The sequence below is a fragment of the Urocitellus parryii genome, chromosome 9 (assembly GCF_045843805.1).
Source record: "Urocitellus parryii isolate mUroPar1 chromosome 9, mUroPar1.hap1, whole genome shotgun sequence".
Lineage (NCBI taxonomy): Eukaryota > Metazoa > Chordata > Mammalia > Rodentia > Sciuridae > Urocitellus > Urocitellus parryii.
Window position 1 is genome coordinate 60,728,781 of NC_135539.1, and position 22,920 is coordinate 60,751,700.

At 32.4% G+C, this 22,920-nt stretch overlaps 1 protein-coding gene across 2 annotated transcripts in view; it reads left to right on the top strand.

Moving 5' to 3' along the window:
* Window positions 1-21,695, top strand: part of Arl5b (ARF like GTPase 5B) — a 29,688-nt gene extending 7,993 nt beyond the window's left edge. The window contains exons 2-6 of one of the 2 annotated variants that reach the window (XM_026407739.2): window positions 4,972-5,032; window positions 7,421-7,568; window positions 10,203-10,286; window positions 14,480-14,631; window positions 15,652-21,695. In XM_026407739.2, coding sequence (XP_026263524.1) covers window positions 4,972-5,032; window positions 7,421-7,568; window positions 10,203-10,286; window positions 14,480-14,631; window positions 15,652-15,700 — 494 coding nt within the window. In that variant the 3' untranslated portion in view covers window positions 15,701-21,695. The remainder of the gene's footprint in view (window positions 1-4,971; window positions 5,033-7,420; window positions 7,569-10,202; window positions 10,287-14,479; window positions 14,632-15,651) is intronic. The other variant, XM_026407740.2, reaches the window with a different exon arrangement.
* Window positions 21,696-22,920: the final 1,225 nt, after the last annotated feature.

The following is a 22,920-nucleotide window of genomic DNA, read 5'->3' on the forward strand; positions in this document are numbered from 1 at the left end:
ATCTTTTTCTATAGGCTCTATACTTCTTGAAATAAAACTATGTTTTAAATACCCATGAAGATATATTTAAATGTTTTTTTAAACTTTAAAAATAGTGTATATGAGGGATGAAAAGTAAGGTCTTTTTAAGCATTTTATTTATGTATATGTAGTTTGCTAATAATGTTATAATATGATCATGAAGGCAATATATTGCCTTACTAGTTAAAATTGCTTCTCTGGAACCAGATACCTGGCTGGATGAGGTTCTGTTTACGTTGCAGCAGTATGCCCTTGGGAAAATTATTCAGCCTAAGACTCCAGTTTCTTATCAGTAAAATGAGAAATAATATCACTTTCTTCTGGGATAATTACAAAAATTGGCCTAGATAATGTATGCAAAATACTTAATGACAATCTTCAGTATCTCCTTTTATTATTGACATTACAATCTTCAGTATCTCTTTTTATTCTTGACATTTTGTTCCTTATCTGAAAGTTGAATACTAGCTTTTTCTTACCTTTAAGAATATTACCATGTTATACCTCTATTACTTCGTATTAATGGTGCTATTTTTTAAGTGCTTGTTTACCCTACTTTTAAGATTCTTGAGGTTAAAGTCTTTTGCTGTTCATTTTAATCATGAATATCCCATAGTCAAAGCATTTAGTGAACTCAATAAATGTTGAATTGTTGAATCATCATATCTATATTGTTGGTTTGAAAACATTGAATCATCCAGAAATGTGGTTATTGTTGGTGGTTAAAGAAAAGGAGAGGGAAGTGAATATAGTGTAACCTAACAGAGAAACAAGTTCTAGCTTTTCTTATGTCAGTAATTTTGTGATTTTTTTGGGGGGGGGGTGGTTCATTAGAGGTACATTTGGAGGTGAGTTATGTGAGAGAGAAATATTTCTCAGATTCTACATTCTGTTCTAAACTATAACATCTTATGACTCTATAATTAATATAGCAGAGATAAAGAAGGTTTGAGAGCGTATTTATTTTCAAGATTCAGCCATCATTGCTATGTAGGCTTTTTCCTCTTTTTTACTGTCTAACTTTTTTTCTGTCTACACCTTTGCAATAATTCAAACATGTATTTTATAAATATAGTATCCCAAATTTTCTAAATCACTAAATTTGATTATTTTTTCCTTTGTTTGGTTTTATGGTTGTTTACAAACTATATTTATAGTACTTGCTCTAGTTACATGATAGCATTGGGATAGATGTGCTCTACTAGAATGTAGCAGTCCCTATTTCATGGTATCTTTCTTACACATTAAAATGAGAAGTTGGACATTTGATTATATTTTAACAATATTAATTTTAATGTGATAAAATAAATTTTGACACATTTTACAATTTATTTTTTAATACCACTACTGTTTAGTACCCATGATGCTAGTCTATTGGGCATCAATTGGTATTCTATACTAAAACTATAAATTCTTTTTCCACTGAGTAAAATTTAAAAATCGAGGAGAAACTTTTTCTTTTTTTCTTTTTTTTAAAGAGAGAGTGAGAGAGGAGAGAGAGAGAGAGAGAGAGAGAGAGAGAATTTTTAATATTTATTTTTTAGTTCTCGGCGGACACAACATCCCTGTTGGTATGTGGTGCTGAGGATCGAACCCGGGCCGCACGCATGCCAGGCGAGCGCGCTACCGCTTGAGCCACATCCCCAGCCCAACCTTTTCTTTCTTTGATTTTTTTCTCCCACTTTTTTTCTTTGAAGTTTCTTTTTTCATTTTTATTAGCCATTGTTTTTTAACCTGCTCCTATGTACAAGCAAGGGCTCTTACTTATTTCTTTTGGATCCTCATTGTGTGTAAGTCTGTGTCCCTGTACTACTTACAAAATAAAAACGTGGACCAATTTTTAAAGAAATCCAAAAGAACTAACACCATAGCCAAGAATACAAAAAAGTTCATCAAAATTAAAACTTTGCGATTGAAGCTTTCCTTCATTTAGTACAAATAAACATACATTATGTTGGGGTCTGGAGATGCATAGATAAATAACATTGGAAGAATCTCTCCCAGCTTCTTGTTGGAGAAAGAAGCACAATTTGGTTTCCAGGAAGGTATTTCTTTTTCTTGTTTTTCTGGGAGTGAAACCAGTAGTACTTAACCAGTGAGCTACATCCCCAGCTCTTTTTTTTACATTTTATTTGGAGACAGATCTCATTCAGTTGCTTTAGGACCTTGCTAAGTTGCTGAGGCTGGCTTTGAACTTGAGATTCTCCTGGAAGTTACTTCCAGTGAAATGATGTCCTTGGTAATGATCTCATGGTATGCACACACATTTTTTTAAAGAAAACATTCTAATTTACTGTAACTCTGATAGTTATGGTAATGTCTTAACCTAAAATTATTTTTACTCACATTTCTATCCCCAACACAAATATTCCTGCCCTGAGCATGGGCACCTTTTATTCTGTGACAGCAAATTAATTTTTCCTTGAATGGGTAAAAACTTTACTAACCAGTATATGATCATCAACATACTCAATTAGCAATTATTTAGTAGCTTCCCAAAACACAATTTCAACTCTTATGCAACAGAGTGCATTTTTTAATTGGTTTTTAATCAATGACTTTTGAACTGCTTTTATTCTTACTGTACAGATGATGATAAATATATTTTTCAGAACAAAGATCTAAAACCTTATTATTCTGTGCTTTTTAAAAGCACATAGGCATTCCTTTATAGTTGATGTTCTCTTATAGATAGACTCAGATTGTTGATGGTAATTTTAACATCAGAAGATAGAATTCAGTTTATTTTAAGGATAATTGTGTATACCTTCATCATAAGAGTTGAAATTGTGTGTTTTAATTGCCAGAATTCCTTGTCAGTGTGGGCTAGAAGCAGTTTTATACAACTTGAATGAAATCTATATGCTATCCACCTTCAGAGTTTGTCTCTCCTTAATTCACTTTGGAGACCAACCTTTGGGAGACCAACTTTCAAAATGATGCATGATTTTTACTGTTAGGCCTTTTAATACTCTAGTTGTCATCATCATCAAAATGTGAAGCAGAATTGTTTGAAAATGGCTCCAGGGTGGGGCACGGTGGTGCAGGCCTGTGATCCCAGCAGCTGAGACTGGAGGATTGCATATTCAAAGCCAGTGTCAGCAATAGCAAGGCACCAAGCAACTCAGTGAAACCCTGTTTCTAAATAAAATACAAAATAAGGCTGGGGATGTGGCTCCGTGGTTGAGTGCCCCTGAGTTCAATCCCAGGTTCCTCCTGTCCCAACCCTACAAAAAAAAAAAAAAAAAAAAAAAATGGAAAGAAAATGGCTCCAGGTATTCACTTCATTTTGGTAGTGTCTGTCCATTCTCTTCCCCTGATACTCCTGAGTAGCATGGCATCATCTAAAGTGATGATTGTCAGAATACTGCTTTGGTAGCTTGCAAAAGAGAAGACTTGAAACTTTCAGAGAAATACATAAATACTTTTAAATTTTGCTTACCCTTTGATTAGTGACTTTCTTCTAACTGGTCTCCAGATGCTGAAGAAGTAAAGTTTTCAGCTGCTATCAAAATTTAAAATGCCTGTGCTAAGAGTATTCTTGTTCTTATATTATAAACAAGAACAAACAGCACAACACGTCAAGAGTGCCTCCATTAGAAATTAGGGGATATGAACCAAAAGAATGGAAAAAGAATTAATAGTGACGTAGAATAAGTAAACTAGTTTCATTTGGTTTAGTTTTGTTTTACAAAGCAGCTTCTCCTATAATGAAAATACCCTTTCCAGAGGAACACATCTACTTGTCCTGCAATATTATAGGCAGTACCTATAGTGCATAAATCATTAGAAGATACAAAAGTAGGTTGTGATCTCAAGAATTTGCCCATTAATTCTGGTGTGTGTGTGTGTGTGTCTCACTCTCTCTCTCTCTCTCTCTCACTCTCTCTCTCTCTCTCTCTCTTTCTCTCTCTTTTTTTTTTTTTTTTGACTGATACAGTATTAAGGCTTTAGAATAGGAATATGACCTGAATTCAGGTAAATGTATTATCAGAATTTTGACACTCATCAGAGGTTATCAAGAGAAACAGGATACAAAATGCTAAATTGTTGACTTCAAAATAATTTGTATTCTGGTTCTTGTGACAGCTTGCATACATATCCTGCTTTCTAAGCATTCTGCCCTGGATTAATGAAATCTTTAATATATTCTGTGTGGTATCCAGAGGTTTTCTCTTTTTCATTCAAAGAAGATCTTAGATTATGTACCACTTACCAGAATAATTAGACAGGCTTTAATAACTGCTTATAAAGAAGTGACTAGTTAGTGCATGGCACCAGAAGGAGAAAAGCACTGAAATGACTTTTGTTATACAAAAAACAATATCTGCACAGGAAAATTGTTGAATTCAGATTGAAAAAAGCACTAGACTGAGTAACTGCTTATATTTCTCTAAATTAGTACAAGCAATGAAAAACTAGTTAAGAATATGTGTGTCTTGGTAACAAAAATTATTGCAGTTTTCAGCTAAAAGGGGGTTTTTTAAAAATTTTTTATTCTAATTTATATATGACAGCAAAATGCATTACAATTCATATTACATATAGAATTTTTCATATCTCTGGTTGTGTACAAAGTATATTCACACCATTCAGGTCTTCATATATGTACTTAGGGTAATGATTTTTAAGTGAATAAAAGAAAAGTATCCTGGTACATGTAGGTGGAAAATCACAAGTAAACATAACTTGACAAAAAGCTAACTTGATTAGCAGAGACTTTAAGTAGCTGTGTAAAGCAGAGTCATATGTTTTGTCTACATTAATGTTTATACCCAAAGTGACAGGTGCTTCTAAATTTATTTTAGTAGTTCAGAAGTAGAAATCCAGTAAATACTTTTCATTGACAGGCTAAGTAATAATCATTGTTGAAAATGTGTAATTGTATGAATACATGTAATTGTAGTATGCAACAGTATTAAATGTTTGTGGTTTGCTTTCTTTCTGTAGAACACAAAGTAATTATAGTGGGATTGGATAATGCGGGGAAAACCACCATTCTTTATCAATTGTAAGTATGGATATTTAATAGTTTTTGTAATTAACAAAAATGAGATGCCATTTTTATTCACTTTTTCAATATAATAGGAAGACATATATATATATATATATATATGTTTTTTCAGCATTTTACCAAAATAGCAAGTAAATAAGCTGTCATGTTTTGATAAATATATATTTCTACAAGAACTTTCTGTTTTCTGTCCTTAAAAGAAAGAACCAATATTAAACTAAAATAAATAAAACACAAATTATAGCACTGGGTAAGTGGATAAAGTGGATTTCACTTAGTTCTTCTCACACCAGCTTGATATTTCTGGGAACTTACTACTCTCCTGACTAATAGCTTTGGAATTAGTTAGCATAACCAGACTTGTCTGAAGTACTGATGATCAAAGTATTGCTTTATTAGCTCACAAAAGGGAGAAACTTGAAACTTTAAGAGTAATATATTAATGCTTTAAGAAATTTAATTAAGAGTTCAGTTCACTCATCCAAGTAACTCTTATTATTCTGTAAGTGCTAATACAGTGATCCTTTCAGTGCCAATGAGATGTTAACTTACAAAAATGGATCAGGATCTCAAGCATTTTTACAAATAATAATACAGTACTTTACAGGATTGCATAGCTCTCATCTCTTCCCTCCACATCTTGTGTTAAAAGTATATGAATCTAGGGCTGGAAGTGTAGCTCAGCACAGCTCCTGTCTAGTATGCAGGAGGCCCTGGGTTCAAAACCCAGCCTCACAAAAAATAAATAAATAAAAAGACAAATGTGCATCAGTCTGTGGCTCACCAGAAATATTCACTTAAGCAATACATGTTATTTTTCAGTTACTTTGCTAAAAACTTACTACCTGTGGTTTGTTTCAGAGTTCAGTAACTGCTTCTTTTAACACATTTTCATTCATTATCCATTGTGTATTTTAATATTTTAAAAGTCTTTAAACAACAAATATATATATTTAAGAAATTTCTCTCTTTATTATAATTTCATGTAGCTTCAAATATATATATAAAACTCAGGAGAAAACTGGAAGCCTCTTCCAACACAGTACTTTGTCATATTGTCAGCAAATACATGCTGAATTAAATAATTTAATGATTATGGCAGTATAAATATACAGTTCATTTTTATGTAAGATTTTTATTTGCCCATGGTCTTTTTAAGTCTGTAATTTGGGTTGTACTACACTGATTGGGGGAGGGGGGGGTTATCAGGGATTGAACTCAGGGGGACTCAACCACTAAGCCACATCCCCAGCCCATTTTTGTATTTTATTTAGAGACAGGGTCTCACTGTGTTGCTTAGCACCTCTGTTTTGCTGAGGCTGGCTTTGAACTTGCAATCCTCGTGCCTCAGCCTCCCAAGCTGCTGGAATTAGAAGTGTGTGCCACTGTACCCAACTGCACTAATTTTTTGACCTAGGTCTTAAATTTCTCACATAGCCTTTGATGTGCATGTTTGTGCATATGTGTGTGTTACTAGGAATCAAACCCAGGAGTTTTCTGCCATGGAACTACATCACCAGCTCCTTTAATTTTTTATTTTGATACAAAGTTTTGCTAGGTTTCCCAGGCTGGCCTGGAATTTTTAATTCTCCTACCTCAGCCTCTGAGTAACTGGAATTACAGGTGTGTACCACCATGCGTATGGATAGCCTACTCTCCAATGATTGCCATTGCAGAAACTGATGGTCAGTCACCTAGAAACTTGGTTGAGGATGAGGCATTGGTTCTGACCTAAATAATAAAAAATTGGTGGTATATGAATTTTTTTCCCCACAGAAATGCAGACTCACACTACAGTGTTCCCTTCTATCCAAATCAAGTTTACATCTCATTCTATTAAAAAAACAAAAGTCTTCAGCAACTCCAGAGGCTGAGGTGGGAGGATCACAAATTTGAGGCCAACCTCAACAACTTAGCGAGGTTCTGAGAAACTTAGTAAGCCTTCATCTTAAAATAAAAATAGAAAAAGGGCTATGGATATAGCTCTGCAATTAAGTGTCTCTGGGCTTAATCCCCAATACCAAAAAACAACAACAAAAAAGTCTTCAGTACTTGTTCTTTTTTAGATCTTTTTTTTTATATATATTTACTTTTTAGTTGTAGTTGGACACAATACCTTTATTTTACTTATATATTTTTATGTGGTTCTGAGGATTGAACCCAGGGTCTCGCACGTGTGAGGCGAGCGCTCAACTGCTGAGCCACAATCCTAGCCCCCATTTGTCTAGATCTTTATTGGCACAAATGTTCTCCAAGTATTTATTTTGTATGCTTATGGTTTTTATTTTGAGAAAGGTTGATTCATTCTTAAAATATAGGGATAAAACTTACTTTTCTTCTCAAAATGTACAAGAGAGTTTTTATAGTGTTTGTCTTTTTCAACAGCTTAATGAATGAAGTGGTCCATACTTCTCCAACTATAGGAAGCAATGTTGAAGAAATAGTTGTAAAGAATACTCATTTTCTTATGTGGGATATTGGTGGTCAAGAGTCCCTACGGTCATCTTGGAACACATATTACTCAAACACAGAGGTATGCCAAGAATACTTCTGAATTTTAACAAGAAACAGAAACAGAAAATAGAATGTAAATTAGGATTATTGACAGTTATCTTTTAATAAGATTGGTTTTTTTATACAGAATTCAGATTTTTTAAATAGAAAAGGCAAGGAAAAGAGTATTGGGAGTGATTATTTATTGAGTTCTTACTGTTGAGTAGGCGCTCACAGTTTATTCTTTTAGCAATATTATAATATCTCTAAGTATTGGAGAAATTTAACATTAGGAGAAATTATACAACTTTTCCCAAAATCTTGCAAAAATAAAATAGGACATGATTAAAGAAGGAGTAAAATATTTTTAAGTATGATTTAACATAATATTTTCAAATAGCATCAAATGAATATTTAAAATTTTGGTGAGACTGTATTGTAATGTTTAAAAACAAAAAAAAAAAGATGAGTTTGCAGCATCCCTCAGAGTTCTTTATCACTTATGTAATTATCTTATTACTTCAGAGATAGCCTGTGGAACAAATCTGGAATATCTACAGTTTCTGCTTTATTTTTTCTTAGGTCATACAGTGATGATGAGAGGTTTTTCTTGAGAATGCTAGTGTAAATAGAATCCATGTAATTTTTCTTTGCAAAGAGGTACTCCTCAGGAATTATTTTTTAAAATGAAGCCTTTTAAAAACTGGATTTGGGAGAAAGTGAAATGGAAAGAATTTTTGGTGTACAAAGTTGCCTTTTTAAGAAAAAGATATATATTGTAATACCATAACTGTATGTGTGCTTATATTCTAATGCAGTGTGTAAGTAGTAAACCAGGATGAGTTATTTCAAATATTCAGCACTTGTGGTAGTACTTATTTTATTTAGGTTGGGGGTGAGGAGAGGCAGAAGAGTAGATAAGCAAATATTTTTGTTATAGGTTAGATTAATATACATTTGTCAACAGCATAAATAACTTTTTCCAAAGCTCAGTTAAATTCAGCTGTGAAAGAGCAGTTCACCTTTGAGAAATAGGTCAAAGTTAATTCTAGATGTTTCAAGTGTATTTAAAACACTTCAGAAGGGTAGTTTTTGAAATTGATGAAATTCTAGGCGACTTGCCCTTAGTTCATAAAAAGATTTTATTACTGATACCATATGCATGAAATGTTCTTTCAATAAACTATTTCTGTAAGAATATCAAAATTACTATGAAAAATAAAGGCCTTTGTTGCAACACCAGCATGACACCTAGCATTTGCACTCTTAGATTCCAGACAGGGATCTGATCTGTGTGGTATTTCACTAATCTTTTTGTTCACTCTTGTCATCTTGCTTTTTTTAAAAAAAAATATTTTTAGTTGTAATTGGACACAATATCTTTATTTTATTTATTTATTTTTATGTGGTGCTGAAGATCAAACCCAGGGCCTTGCATGTGCTAGGCAAGCGCTCTACTGCTGAGCCACAATCCCAGCCCCTTGCTTTTTAAAAATTCTATGCATTGAAGTGACTGACATCCAAAAGGTACATTATAATCTAAGGAGTTAATTCCTGACATCTTCCTCTCATTAACTCACATGTAATTCTTGGTATTCTGTCCATTCTTCCTTTGCTGTATTTCTTTCTCTTTGCTTTTGTCTTAAACCCTTCTCAGTTTACATTTAGATTGCTCTAGTTGTTTCTCTCTAGTTTTAAGGTCATTTCTATAACTTAACTCCATCTTTTCTATCTTATTTTAGATTACCACCCTACTTTACATAATCTTTAGCACCATATAATCTCATTTTTTAAATTTATCTTCTGTATAAGGTGTTTGAGCTAGATGCCTTTTCTTACTATCTTTTTTTTACCTAGCAAAGTTACTTTCATTCTTTGTTTTTATTTTTGTTTGAAGTTCCTTGTATTTTTGTTTGCAAGACCAAATTTTTTTTCGTGTACACCTTCACCAATGGATTACTCCAGTTGTCCTGGCTCTCTTGCCTTTCTCTCATCTCACCTGCATGATCCTTTAGCATATTAACACCAATACATATAATTTAACATAGTTTAGCACTTTCTTTGTATGTGGTACTGAATAGAATGCAGGGCCTCATACATACTACGCAAATGATGCATGACCTACATCCACAGCCCCTTTAAAACTTTTTTTTTTGAGAAGGGATCTTGCTAAGTTTGAACTTGAGATCCTCTTGCCTCAGTCTCTGGAGTAGCTGTGATTACAGAAATGCAAACCTTCCCAATACATTAGTATTATTCTTAATTTGTTTTAACTTTTTCTTTCCAATAAGTGGGAGACTGTCTCAAATATGTAGCTGATTATTAGTAAATGAATAATAGAGTAATGTTTTAGTGAAAGTATTCTTTAAATTACTGTTTCTTTTTATAAATCAATTTTATTCACATTTAAAAGCAAATATTATTACATAGTATATATTCAAAAAGCACTTTAACAAATAAACTTGGTTACAGTTTTTGTTTATTAAAATTATCAGTTATCATCTTATTATTAACATTTTGTACTCTGTAAGCTCTTGGTGACTAATAATAGCACTATCTATTTTATAGGAATGACGATGCTATGTGAAGAAGCTACTAATATCACTTGAGTAAATTAGAAAATTTTTCACCATCACATTCAACTTACTTTCTTTTTTTTTTAATTGTCTTCTAGTTCATCATTCTCGTTGTTGATAGTATTGACAGGGAACGACTAGCTATTACGAAAGAAGAATTATACAGAATGTTGGCTCATGAGGTAAGTTTTGAAAACATATCTTCAAAAAATAATGGTGTCAGGTCTCTGTATATTGGTTTTGCTTTTTTATAATGATTAGTGTACAGTGGTATTGGTTATTTCATCATTAGTAAAACTTTACATATTGAAAAATTTATTTGTTCTTTTTAGATATATATGACTAATATAGAGTGTCTTTTGGCATATTAAACATTCATGGATTATAACTTATTCTGATTAGAATCCTATTCTTGTGATAGTACATGATGCAGAGTTACCTTGGTCATATATTCAGATACAAGGCTAGGAAAGTGATGTCTGATTAATTTGTACTGTCCTTCTCATTCCCCCTACCTTTCCTTCATTTCCTTCCTTTCTCTAATCCAGTGGACTTCTATTCTTCCTCTCCCACTCTCCCTTGTGGGTTGGCATCCATATGTCAGAGAGAATTTCAGCCTTTGATTTTGGGGGACTAGGTTATTTCATTTAGGCATATATACTCCAGTTCCATCCATTTACTGGCAAATGTTATCATTTTGTTCTTTATGGCTGAGTAATATTCCGTTGTGTATATATACCACATTTTCTTTATCCATTCATCTCTTGAAGGACACATAGGTTGTTTCCATAGCTTGGCTATTATGAATTGAGCTGCTGTAAGCATTGATGTGACTGTCACTGTAGTGTGCTGATTTTAAATCCTTTGGGTTATAGACAGAGAAGTGGGATAACTGAATTGAATGGTAGTTCCATTCCAAGTTTTCTAAGGACTCTCCATACTGCTTTCCAGAGTGGTTATACCAATTTGCAGTCCCACCTGCAATGTATGAGTGTATCTGTTTCCCCACATCCTTGCCAACATTGTTTGTTACTTGTATTCTTGATACTTGCCATTTTGCCTGGAGTGAGATGGAATCCCAGTGTAGTTTTAATTTGCATTTCTCTAATTGCTAGAGATGTTGAACATTTTTTCATATTTTTTGACCATTTGTATTTCTTACTCTGTGAAGTGCTTGTTCAGTTCCTTTGCCCCTTTATTTATTGGGTTATTTGGCTTTTTGATGTTAAGTTTTTTGAGTTTTTATCTGGAGATTAATGCTCTATCTGAGGTGCAGGTGGTAAAAATGTTCTCCCATTCTGTAGGCTCTCTGTTCATGTACTTGATTGTTTCCTTTTCTGTGCAGATGCTTTTTAGTTTAATACCATCCCATTTATTAATTCTTCATTTTAATTCTTGCGCTTTGGGGGTCTTATTGAGGAAGTCAGTTCCTAAGCCGACATGATAGAGAGCTGAGCCTACATTTTCTCCTAGTAGATTCAGAATCTGTGGTCTCATTCCTAGGTCCTTGATCCACTTTGAGTTGAATTTTACGCAGGGCAAGAGACAAGAATTTAATTTCATTTTGCTACATATGGATTTCCAGTTTTCCCAGCACCATTTGTTGAAGAGGCTCTTTTCTCTAATGTATGTTTATGGCATCTTTGTCAAGTATGAGGAAACTGTATGCATGATTCCTTTGATCTTCATGTCTGTTTTTGTGCCAATACCATGCCATCTTTGTTATGATAACTCTATAGTATAATTCGAGGTCTAGTATTGTGATACCTCCTGCAACACTTTTCTTACTGAGGATTGTTTTGGCTATTCTGGGCCTCTTATTTTTCCAAATGAATTTCATGACTGCTTTTTCTGTTTCTAGGAACAACATAATTGGAATTTTAATAGGAATTGCATTAAATCTGTATAGTGCCTTTGGTAGTATTGCCTTTTTGACTATTAATTCTGCGTATCCAAGAACATGGGAGATCTTTCCATTTTTCTGAGGTCTTCTTCAATTTCTTTCTTTAGTGTTTTGTAGTTTTCATTGTAGAGATCTTTTCCAGCTGATTCATCATTAGTGTATTGGAATGCAATTGATTTATAGGTGTTGATTGCATACCCTGCTACTTTGCTGAAATAATTTATGAGTTTTAGAAGCTTTCTGCTGATCATGTCATTGACAAATAGGCATAGTTTGAGCTCTTCTTTTCCTATTCATATTCCTTTAATTTATTCTATCTAATTGCCCTGCTGGGGTTTCCATGACTATATCAAATAGGAGTGGTGAAAGAGGGGATTCCTGTCTTGTTCCAGAGTTTAGAGGGAATACTTTCAAGTTTTCTCCATTTGGCATGATATTGGCCTTGGGTATAGCACAGGTACTTTTATAGTGTTGATATATGTTCCTTTTATCCCTAGTTTTTCTACTGTTTTGAACATGAATGATTACTGAATTTCATCAAATGCTTTTTCTGCATCTATTGAGATAATCATGTGATCTTGTCTTTCAGTCTGTTGATGTAATATATTATTTTTATTTGGTTCTGTATGTGGAACCAACTGTGCATCCTTGAAATGAATCCTACCCGATCATGGTTCAGTATCTTTTAAATATGTTTTGTATGCTATTTGCCATTATTTTAAGATTTTTTTTCATCTATGTGCATCAAGGATATTTATAGGGTCTGAAGTTTTCTTTCCTTGATGTTCTTTGTCTGGTTTTGGTATCAGGGTGATAGTAGCTTCTTAGAGTGAGTTTGGAGGGTTCTCTCCTTTTCTGTTTCATGGAATAATTTGAGGAGTATTTGTTTAAGTTCTTTGAAGGTCTTGTAGAACTTGGCTGAGAAGCCATCTAGACTTGGACTTTTCTTTGCTGGTAGGCTTTTGATGGCTTGAAATTGATCTGTTTAATTTTCTATATCCTCTTGATTCAATTTAGGAAGATCATGTGTCTAGAAATTTGTTGATGTCTTCATGATTTTCTATTTTATTTGAGTATAGATTCAAAAAAATCAATGAAATAAAATGTTGGTTCTTTGAAAAAATAAATAATATTGATAAATCTTAGCCAAGCTAATGAAGAAAAAGAGAAAACTCAAACTACTAAAATTCCTGATGTGAAAAAGGAAATAACACCACAGACATTGCTTGAAATACAATTGATAATTAGAAGCTACTTTGAAAATCGGTACTCCAATATATTAGAAAATCATGAGTACATATTGAAAATCTTGACATCAAAATTTGATTACTTTTGCAAACATAAAAAAGCCTGACATTAATTTATAGGCTACTACTGTTTCTGCAGTGTTTTTTTCCACGTTGAAATTTCTTATGCATGCCTTAGAATAAAGTGTGATAAGTGAGATATGAAAAAAGAAAACCTTTAGCTTTCCCCAAGTATTATAATTATTAAATTATTTAATGAATAATGAGATAATTGTAACATTCTCCTTTAATTAGTTACACATGACAGTAGAGTGCATTTTGACACATCATACATAAATGGAGGATAACTTCTCATTCTTCTGGTTGTAGGTGATGTAGAATCACATCAGTCGTGTAGTTATATATGCACATAGGGTAATAATATCTGATTCATTTTACTGTCCTTCCTACCCCCATACTCCCTTGCCTCCCATCACTCCCCTCTAACAAATATTCTTATGAAACCTTTTGATGTGATTTTTCTCTCAGAGGTTGTCCAGTATCCTAAAAGTAGTGATTATTATTTCTTTGCTTATTTTTATACTTTTACTGTGTTTTACTGTACCTAAGTTGTAGGAAATATATTCCATGTTCTTTAAACCTCTTATACTTATTATGTGTATTTTTTTATTTCAGTTCTTTTCACAACATTGAAATTTAGCCATATGTCTATATTTCAGATTCTGGTATATTTTCTCCCCCCCCCCCCACCCCACCAGGGATTGAACCCAGGGGCACTTAACCACTTAGCCACATCTCTAGCCCTTTTTTATATTTAAATAGAGACAGGGTCTCACTGAGTTGCATAGTGCCTCCCTAAGTTACTGAAGCTCCTTTGAACTCAATCCTCCTGCCCCAGCCTCCTGAGAAGCTAGAATTATGGTTGTGTACCACCAAGACTATCTGTATATTTTATTTTTAATTTAACTCCGTTTGCCCAAATATAAAGATAAAACTTTTAACTATCTGATTTATGTTAATCTGTCTTTGTTAGACTGGGCCATTAAATTGTGATGGAGATTATTTTTATTTCAACAAAATTTTAAAATTAATTATTAGTGCCTGATCATTTTAAAGTAGGAACATTCCATTATAACTGTCTGCTGAGTATATTTTACACTTTTACTTCATTATTTTAGTTTGACTAATAATATCTCACATAATAGAGATTTTTTATTGATCGCAGGATTTAAGGAAAGCTGCAGTCCTTATCTTTGCAAATAAACAGGATATGAAAGGGTGTATGACGGCAGCTGAAATCTCTAAATACCTCACCCTTAGTTCAATTAAGGATCATCCATGGCACATTCAGTCTTGCTGTGCTTTAACAGGAGAAGGGTAAGTGTTAATCAACCTGAGGGGAGATATGGATCCTTTCAACTTTTTTAGGCAAACCTGTTTCCTTCTTGGATCTTTGTTTCTTTTACTGTTATTAAGGTGGTTTTTATACTGTATCTCAGACTTAGAGGGTTGCATTATTTTAGTAAACAAAATTATAACTTTTTTATAATTTTTAATGTAAATGTAATATTTAGCTAGAAAAAAGCAATAATTTTTATTTTATCTATTTATATCTAGCTAAGTTACACAGGCTGACCGCAAACTTGAATCCTCTTGCCTCAACCTATTGAGTCACCAGGATTACAGGTGTGGTTCACCATGTCTAGCAATAATAAGTTTTGAATTAAATTTTCACAGTCCAAAATTTTTATTGTTCATTTGTTAACTTTTATAATTTTTTGAGTGAGAGAAAACTATTATATCACCTGAACTATAAAGGAACAGAATGTTTAAAGAAATTATATATTTTATGCAAGGACTTAAACCCAAGCTTCCAGTTTTTCACAAGTATACATCTCCTTTATTATCAGAAGCCTTTTTGGGAGACAAGAAATTTTTCTAGACAAGAAACATTTGAGATAAATGCCATTGTGGTGTATTCTTTTCTAAGAATTTGAAAGTGGATATTAAGCCAAGGTGTGTTATACATAGATTATATAGTTTATATCTAGGAACTTGTTTTTCTTCATATCAACCTAACTTCTTAGTTTTCTCCTTAGAAATGCTTGCAGTATAATAGATGTGTTATAGAAATGCTTTGACCCATGATTTTAAGGTTGTCTGTAGGTATTTCATTCTTAGGAGTTTAAGAGGGTAAGGTGACGTTCTTGCTCTTTTTTTTTTTTTCCAAGTGGTTTCAGTTAAAGGGGAGGGGCATTTGTAGTCTTCATGTCAAAACTGCCAAAGCTGTATCTTCAAGATGAAAGTAAAGCAGTTTCCCACAATGACTCATAATGATTTAAAATCTTTTTAAGTGAATCTTTTATTAATTTTAAAAATACTTCTTTCTTTGTATAGGTTATGCCAAGGTCTAGAGTGGATGACCTCCCGGATTGGCGTAAGATAACTTTTTAGCTTGAAAGAGACTGCTCTATTTATTCTATGACATGAACATTTTTCCTAGTACCTTTGGCTGCTGAGGCAGCAGCATGTTTAATTTATAACAACACAAACCTCTATGAGCAACACTTGAATCAAGTGCAGCTGAACTGGAACATAAAAGATTTTTTCTTAACTTTTTTTAAATGCACTAATCTTCAGTTGGATGAACATAATGCATAACTGTTTTCAGCAACAGAACTCTTCTGACTGCTTATTCTGTATTCTAATTATTCAGTGACTGCCTTGTAAAAAATGTTTGTCATATGTTTAATGTTTTCAAAAGTATTGTTATAACCTTTATGACCAATTTCTTTCCATTCATGATCACCACTCCCTCCTTCCAGTTTTGACAGAATTTTAGTGGAAATTATCAGGTACTACTTCCAAATTTTTCCAGCACTAAATATTTGTTCTTTTTATGAATCATTTATCTTTTTGACAGACTTTAAAGAAATAAATCTGCCTAGAAGATACATATTAGAAAGATTAAACATCATGAATATTTGCCTTTATTTCCCTCACATATTGCATTTCATGGAAGAATTGTAAGTTGCTATTAGCATGGAAATTAAGTGGACTATTAATTTATGTAAAGAAATTGAGTTCACTTTTGTGCTTACAACATTTGGTAAAAACTAATCCAGGTAAAATATTTATTTGAAAGCCTGGCATGGATGGTAAATACTGTTGGATTAATCTGGTAATAATCAGAAATTATTAAAGCACACCAGCACTAAAGTTAAAATATGACATCTGAATCTATTTTACTATCAATTTGCAAAACTCTGTTATCCACAAAATTTCAGCTATTATTTGAAGAAAACATCACATCTGCTTTGGACAGTAACTAAAGCAGAAGTATGAATAGTCCTTGTTTTTTCCTTAAAATTTAGTGTCTGTAATAGCATTTTTGCCACCAGCAGAATATTAAAAAAATATGGGGCTTTCTTTAAATATTTTTGAGAATGTTGTATGGAGTAGCCTTGAAACAGTTGCCATCTTTGAGTTATGTATACTTCATGTTCTAAAATCTTATAGGAAGCTGCTAAATTTAATCCTAGCTTTTATAATATTACTATAATACTCAAAGTAGTATTCTTAACACCACATAAATTCAGAAATCAAAGTGCAGGAAACGTCATAATCAAGTTTATTTATTGGATAGCATTAAAAAGGTTTTGAGGCAGTTGTCTAATATGAATATGTAAGCATTGCATATTTTCATTTAAGAGGGAGGACAGGAATTTGAATTCTTTTATTTCAAATGTGTGATTTTGCTCTAAAGAAGGTATAGAACATATATTTAGAGAATATTATTCCATTCTTGCAGTATTTTTTTCTTTTGGATCAAAAATAAGATTCAGTGTTCATAAGAGTATCAAAATATCTGTTCAAAAGTGGTATTTTAATTTTAATGTTTTATTTGTAAATGAATTTAAATTTTGCTGTTTTCAGGTATATTTAGTTTACTATATTGAGATTAATTAATTGAGATAAACTTGATAACACTTTTCTGAGTTGTTTAGTGGTAGCATGCCCTCGAACAGAAAAATGGCCAAGAGAAAGCTTTCTGGACTTTGGAAAATAATTAACTTTATTTTGAACCTTTTAATTAATTATTCTATACCAAGTAGTGGCTTAGTTTAGTTTAGTTTTAATATAACCCATAATCAAGAACAAGTGAGAAAAGCAGATATAAATCAATACAGATGCTTTGTGGGGTGTGTGTATGTGTGTGTGTGTTGTGAGTGATGGTGGTGGAGGGAGATGGAAATTAAGAAAATACCATTTGCCTAAAGCACACTTTGCCTGAATTTCTACTTGGTTTTATTGTTTACCATAAGTACTAAGAAAAATTCTCGAACCTATCCTGAGAGAAAAAGTATATTTAGTACTCCAGTATTCTTATGAAATAATTATCTGCCTTCATGTATCCAATAAGATTGGCTGGTTCAGTTCTCTTCTATCAAATTACATGTTTATTTTTTATATTACCACATCAGCATTATATTGAAAGTGTTTTTAATAGTTGATTGTATTTTGTCAAACAGCTATACTAGTAGAGTCTAAGATTCACTATTTAATTTTCTAAGTAATTTTTTTAAACTGTTTTGTTATTTTTGGATTAGAAGTGATCTGTGTTAGCTGTTTGTTGAGGAGGAAGTCATCATTCAAGTAGACTTTGTGCCAACGATTGGGAAAAGTTCAATAAGGAAGTTCATACAAAACTTTTTAAAAGGTTTTCGTTAGATCTTTCCTGTTACATAGTATGAAAACTGATCATCCTTTACTCCAAGAGAATGTCTTTACATAAGCAATATCTACTACTGAAGCATTGATTTTATTCATTATAAACAGCCAACATATATTATTTGAAAAATGTAAATTTGTGATTAGTGCCTTTATTCATATTTGAGATAAGTTCTTAATTTTGTATTATACCTGTTCTTTAGAAGTCAGCAGCTAATTAGTTCAACAAGGGAATAATTTGAGCTTTTACCCTCTCTGTTCACTCCACATATTGCCTAGCAAAGTTTCTAATAAGTGGGAAGTAAGAAACCCAACACATATTACCTTCAAGAGATTATTATACATTTTATTTTTAATTGGAGGATAAAGAATTTAAAGTTTTGTGGGTTTTTTTGTTGTTTATTTGTTTTGTTTTTTAGTTGAAGATAGATACAATACCTTTATTTTTTATTTATTTATGTGATGCTGAGGATAGAACCCAGTGCTTCACAGGTGCTAGGCAAGCACTCTACCCTAACCCTAAAGAATTTAAATTTTAAGGAAAATATTTTCATTGTGTTAAAATTAAAATGTACTTGCTTTTGCAAGTTCAAATATGGCATCTTTCTTAATTCTGAGATTTTGCTGTTTGAAACTCACTTGAGAACTCTTTTAGAATTAACTGTCCTTTTTTTTAATAAGGGAATATACTTGATATTGTTAATGTAATTTAATTTCTTAAAACCTGAAATATTATATATATATATATATATACACACACATACATAAAATTATTGAAAACTGAGAATTAAATATGTAATTTTTGCTTTTAAGTTCTTGTGTTAGTATGCTTAAAGGTATATTTTATTCTGTATTCATTAGAGGAAAGATAATACAAATTTCAGTGCTGAAAATTTCTAAATGTCACCACCACTATAGCCATAATCACTTTGATTAAGCATAATTGAACTTTTATTATCTATAAAATAAAGAGAAAATAATTATTTTCTTATGGAAGCAGTGAGTAATATAGGCAATGCCATTTACAGTAGCCTCTGAAGAGCCATGGAACGCTCAAAGCAAAGAAAATTTTGTAGAAAACAATAGAAGCTTTTTTCTTTTTTTTTCTTTTTGCTCTAGTGTTGTAGGACAAATTATAGATGAAATTGTTTCTGAATAGCACTCACTTAATCCATAAATGTACTTTAGGAAAGTGTACTAGTCCTGTACATATATATGTATAAGTTTTATTGGCACTTCTCTTAAATTCTTAATTTATGGCTTTGAACCAAAAAATTTTTAAATCATACTCATTTATTATTTGATTCCTACCCCCTTATCACTCATTTATTATTCAAACAAGTAGGAAATTTAATAACTACTATTTAACTTAAATCGAGTTAATGGCTAATGATAATACAAAAGAGAAAACAAGCCATATTGCATAGAAAATAATATACTGCTTAAAAAACATTGGTGTATATTGGAAATACCTTCTTCTGGAAAATTTATCTCGTTCATTTTCCTGGCTTTCCTAATTGGATGGAAGTGGTTAGTTCAGTTTATTGCCTATAAATGCTACCCCAAACTACAATTCTGTTTAACTTTTTAGTATTGAAAATATACTGTAGACAGACTGTTCTTGTTTTATAAATGTCTGCATAAATTTGAAACATTTTATATTGAAGGTTAAATTTTCCAATAGTGTCTCATCATTATTCATTGATTTTAACTGTGAGGACAACCCAAAAGCAAGGCTCCTCCTCAAAAAATGTATAGTTTAAGAATTTTGGGTAACCAAAGCTATTTTAGAAAAGGTCAATGTGAAAAATATGTTCAACTTCTACATTTTAAATTTAGGGGGGGAAATGTATTCAGTTGGCCTAGAGTCAGCTTTAAATATATGTGCTTTGATGAAATGTTTGGATAGTGTTAATTTGAATGCTATTAGAAACAAATTCTGAATATTTGAAATTAAAGATATAAAATCTTCAAAAGGACATTAGATCTAAATGTTCTCCTGAAAATGAAGAGATAATATAATGTGCTCTGCGTGGCTTTTGGAATAGAAAACATAAGTCCTGGCTAGGGTCAGTGGCACATGCCTACAATCCCAGCAACTAGAGAGGCTGAGTCAGGAAGTTCATAAATTCAAGACCAGCCCTAAGTGACTTAGCAAGACCATCTCAGAATAAAAAAACAAAAAGGTTCTGGGGATGTCACTAATGGTACAGTGCCCCTGGGTTCAGTCCCTAAAGAAAAGGAAGAAGAAAGAAAAGAAAAAGGAAAACAACGTTCTGAAAGAGTGGAAATGTTTTCTTGCACCAACTTGGAAATTTTTTATTAAAAAGTTACCTCATTTTTCAGTCCACAAGGTGCTTTGCTCAAGTTTGTGGGATGTTACACCATCCCATAATACCCCATTCACCCAAACTGTGTTTGAAATATGCAAAATTCACAACTAAGGAATCGAATTCCTTAAGAGATTTTTGTTTTATTCTTAATTGTTTATTACCAGCAGGGCTAACATGATGCATCAGATTCACATACAGTTTTCATTAAAGCAAATGAGCCAATACTCATTCAATATTTAATTAGTTAAATAGAATAAGGGAAAGGAAAATCCTTTAATTTGAGTGGTTGTAGTATTCTGTGAATATATTTCCGTCATTATTGGTTAAAATAGCAAATGACTATCATTTGATCTCAGTTTCTTTGCATGTTTTATCCCCTAAAAGACTATAATCATTTTAATCTTACATTTTCCCTCAGGAAATTCAGGGACTTGAAACCCCTCTTTTATTCTCTTGGAGTAAACTTTCAGTGTGGATTATGAAATTTTTTTAATTTTGGTTTTTAAAAAGTTGAGCTACTGTTTCATTGAAAGTGTGAAATGATGGTTATTTTTTTCAGTTATTGGATTGTTATAAACTTTATCATGTTCATCTAGTCCACAGAGCATAATTAAAAAAAAAAATTAAAAGCAGTTACAGCCTTGCTCTTGCACTTATTCTAATCAGAGTATAATGATTATAATCACACATTGCCATCTTAACATAAATTGGTGCTTTAGACCATTAAAGAGGAAGCATTAGGTCCCGTATTCAATATACTTCTTGCCTCAGAATGTACAACTACATTAAAATGTGTGTATTTATATTTATGTTCATTTCTTAAAATTTAAATTGTATCCATAAAGATTCAAGCTTTTTGCAATAAACAGTATATCTTAGTTAATCAGCCTGAACAAATACAAATGGCATTATAAGGTCAAAATTTTGAGTCAGATCTCTCTGTGGGCCCCCTGCAGTAGTTCTGAGGAAAGAAAAAATATCTTCACACCACAAATTGCTCTGAACCCTAACCAAGCAACTGAAATGTATGCCATTGGTTCAAGATTATAAGCATTAACCAAGAAAATTGCAAAGGTAATTAATGATTCACATCATCACTTCCTGCAAATGGTTCAAAGCATGTTCTTCTGATGGTGGGTTGTTTAAAAGACATGTTTTTGTCATTTTAATACTTTATTACTATTGTGAAATGCATTTTATATGTTAAGTTCAGGTGGCTGGTTCTCATGATTATTTCTACAATTACGTCATAATGAGTTGATTGCATGCCTACTTATCTAAGTAAAAGGATGCTGTTTGCTCTGGAATGTTCATCTTTTAAACAGGTTTTGGGTCATTTACAATCATGGTGCAATATAGTGTAACATTCATTTGTTTTCAGTCAACAGTTTTATTTTTGTCATAATAAATAATTACTTTTCCAATATGAAGTGACCCAGTGTTTTCTTTTAACGATAAAATATGTTTTAACAATATTTTTATTGGAAGTGATAGAAATTCATCTAAGCTCACAAAGGGTGAATTTTATTAGAAAAGTCGTAGTAAGGGATCATGACACCCAAGGTCATTTTTCTAGAACAGACTGGAACCAGACTGTAACACTGGGGAAAAACCAGGAAATTATGCTTTTCTCTTGCTTACCTCTTTCTCAGTCTTCCAACTGTATTTCTGTTTCCTAGTCCACATGGTAGACAATGTATAAGTTTATTTTTGTGTAAGGGAGAAGTCAGATTATTGTTAGATTCTTAAACACAATTCCGTATTTTCCAGGAAAATTGATTTATTAGCTGGCATTGGGTCAGTTACCCTCTCTGATCCAAACAACTGGTTAAGTAGAAGGTACATTCATCAGAGAAGGAGAATCCCTGGGGAAGGAAATCCAAGGAGTTGTGTATACTCCATTTTGGGATGTTATCAGGATCATCTACACTGTATATCTACTTGAGTTAATGTTCTTTAAAACGTTGAGATGAATCAGGGGCTATCGCACATGCCACTAACCCCAGAAACTCCAAAGGCTGACGCAGGAGGATCATAAATTTAAAGCCAACCTGAGCAACTTAGGGAGACCCTGTCTCAAAATTAAAAACAGGCTGAGGATATAGCTCAGTGTAAAGCATCCCTCAGTTTGATTCCTACTAAGGGGCGGGGGATGGGGGAATTCATTCCTTTCTATTACTGAATAATATTCCATCATATAGATGTATTGTAATTTGCTTATCCACTCACATGTTGGTAGACATTTGGGTTGTTTCTAATTGTTTTGCTTTTACAAATAAAGTATCCAGAACATTTCATGTATAAAATCTTTATATAAAAATTCAAAATTATTTACTGTTGTTTTGTAGTTGTTGTTGTGGGTTTTGGTTTGGTTTGATTTGGTACTGGAGATTAAACCCAGGGGCACTCAATCACATTCTCAGCCCTTTAAAAAAATATTAGAGACAGGGTGTGACTGAGTCGATGAGTGCCTTGTATGTTGCTAAGGCTGACTGAACTTTTGATCCTCCTCTTAGCTTCTCAGAGTCACTGGAATTACAGGTGTGCACCACTGCACCCAGCTTGTTTATTGTTTTTTATTAGTATTAAGAATGCTCATTTC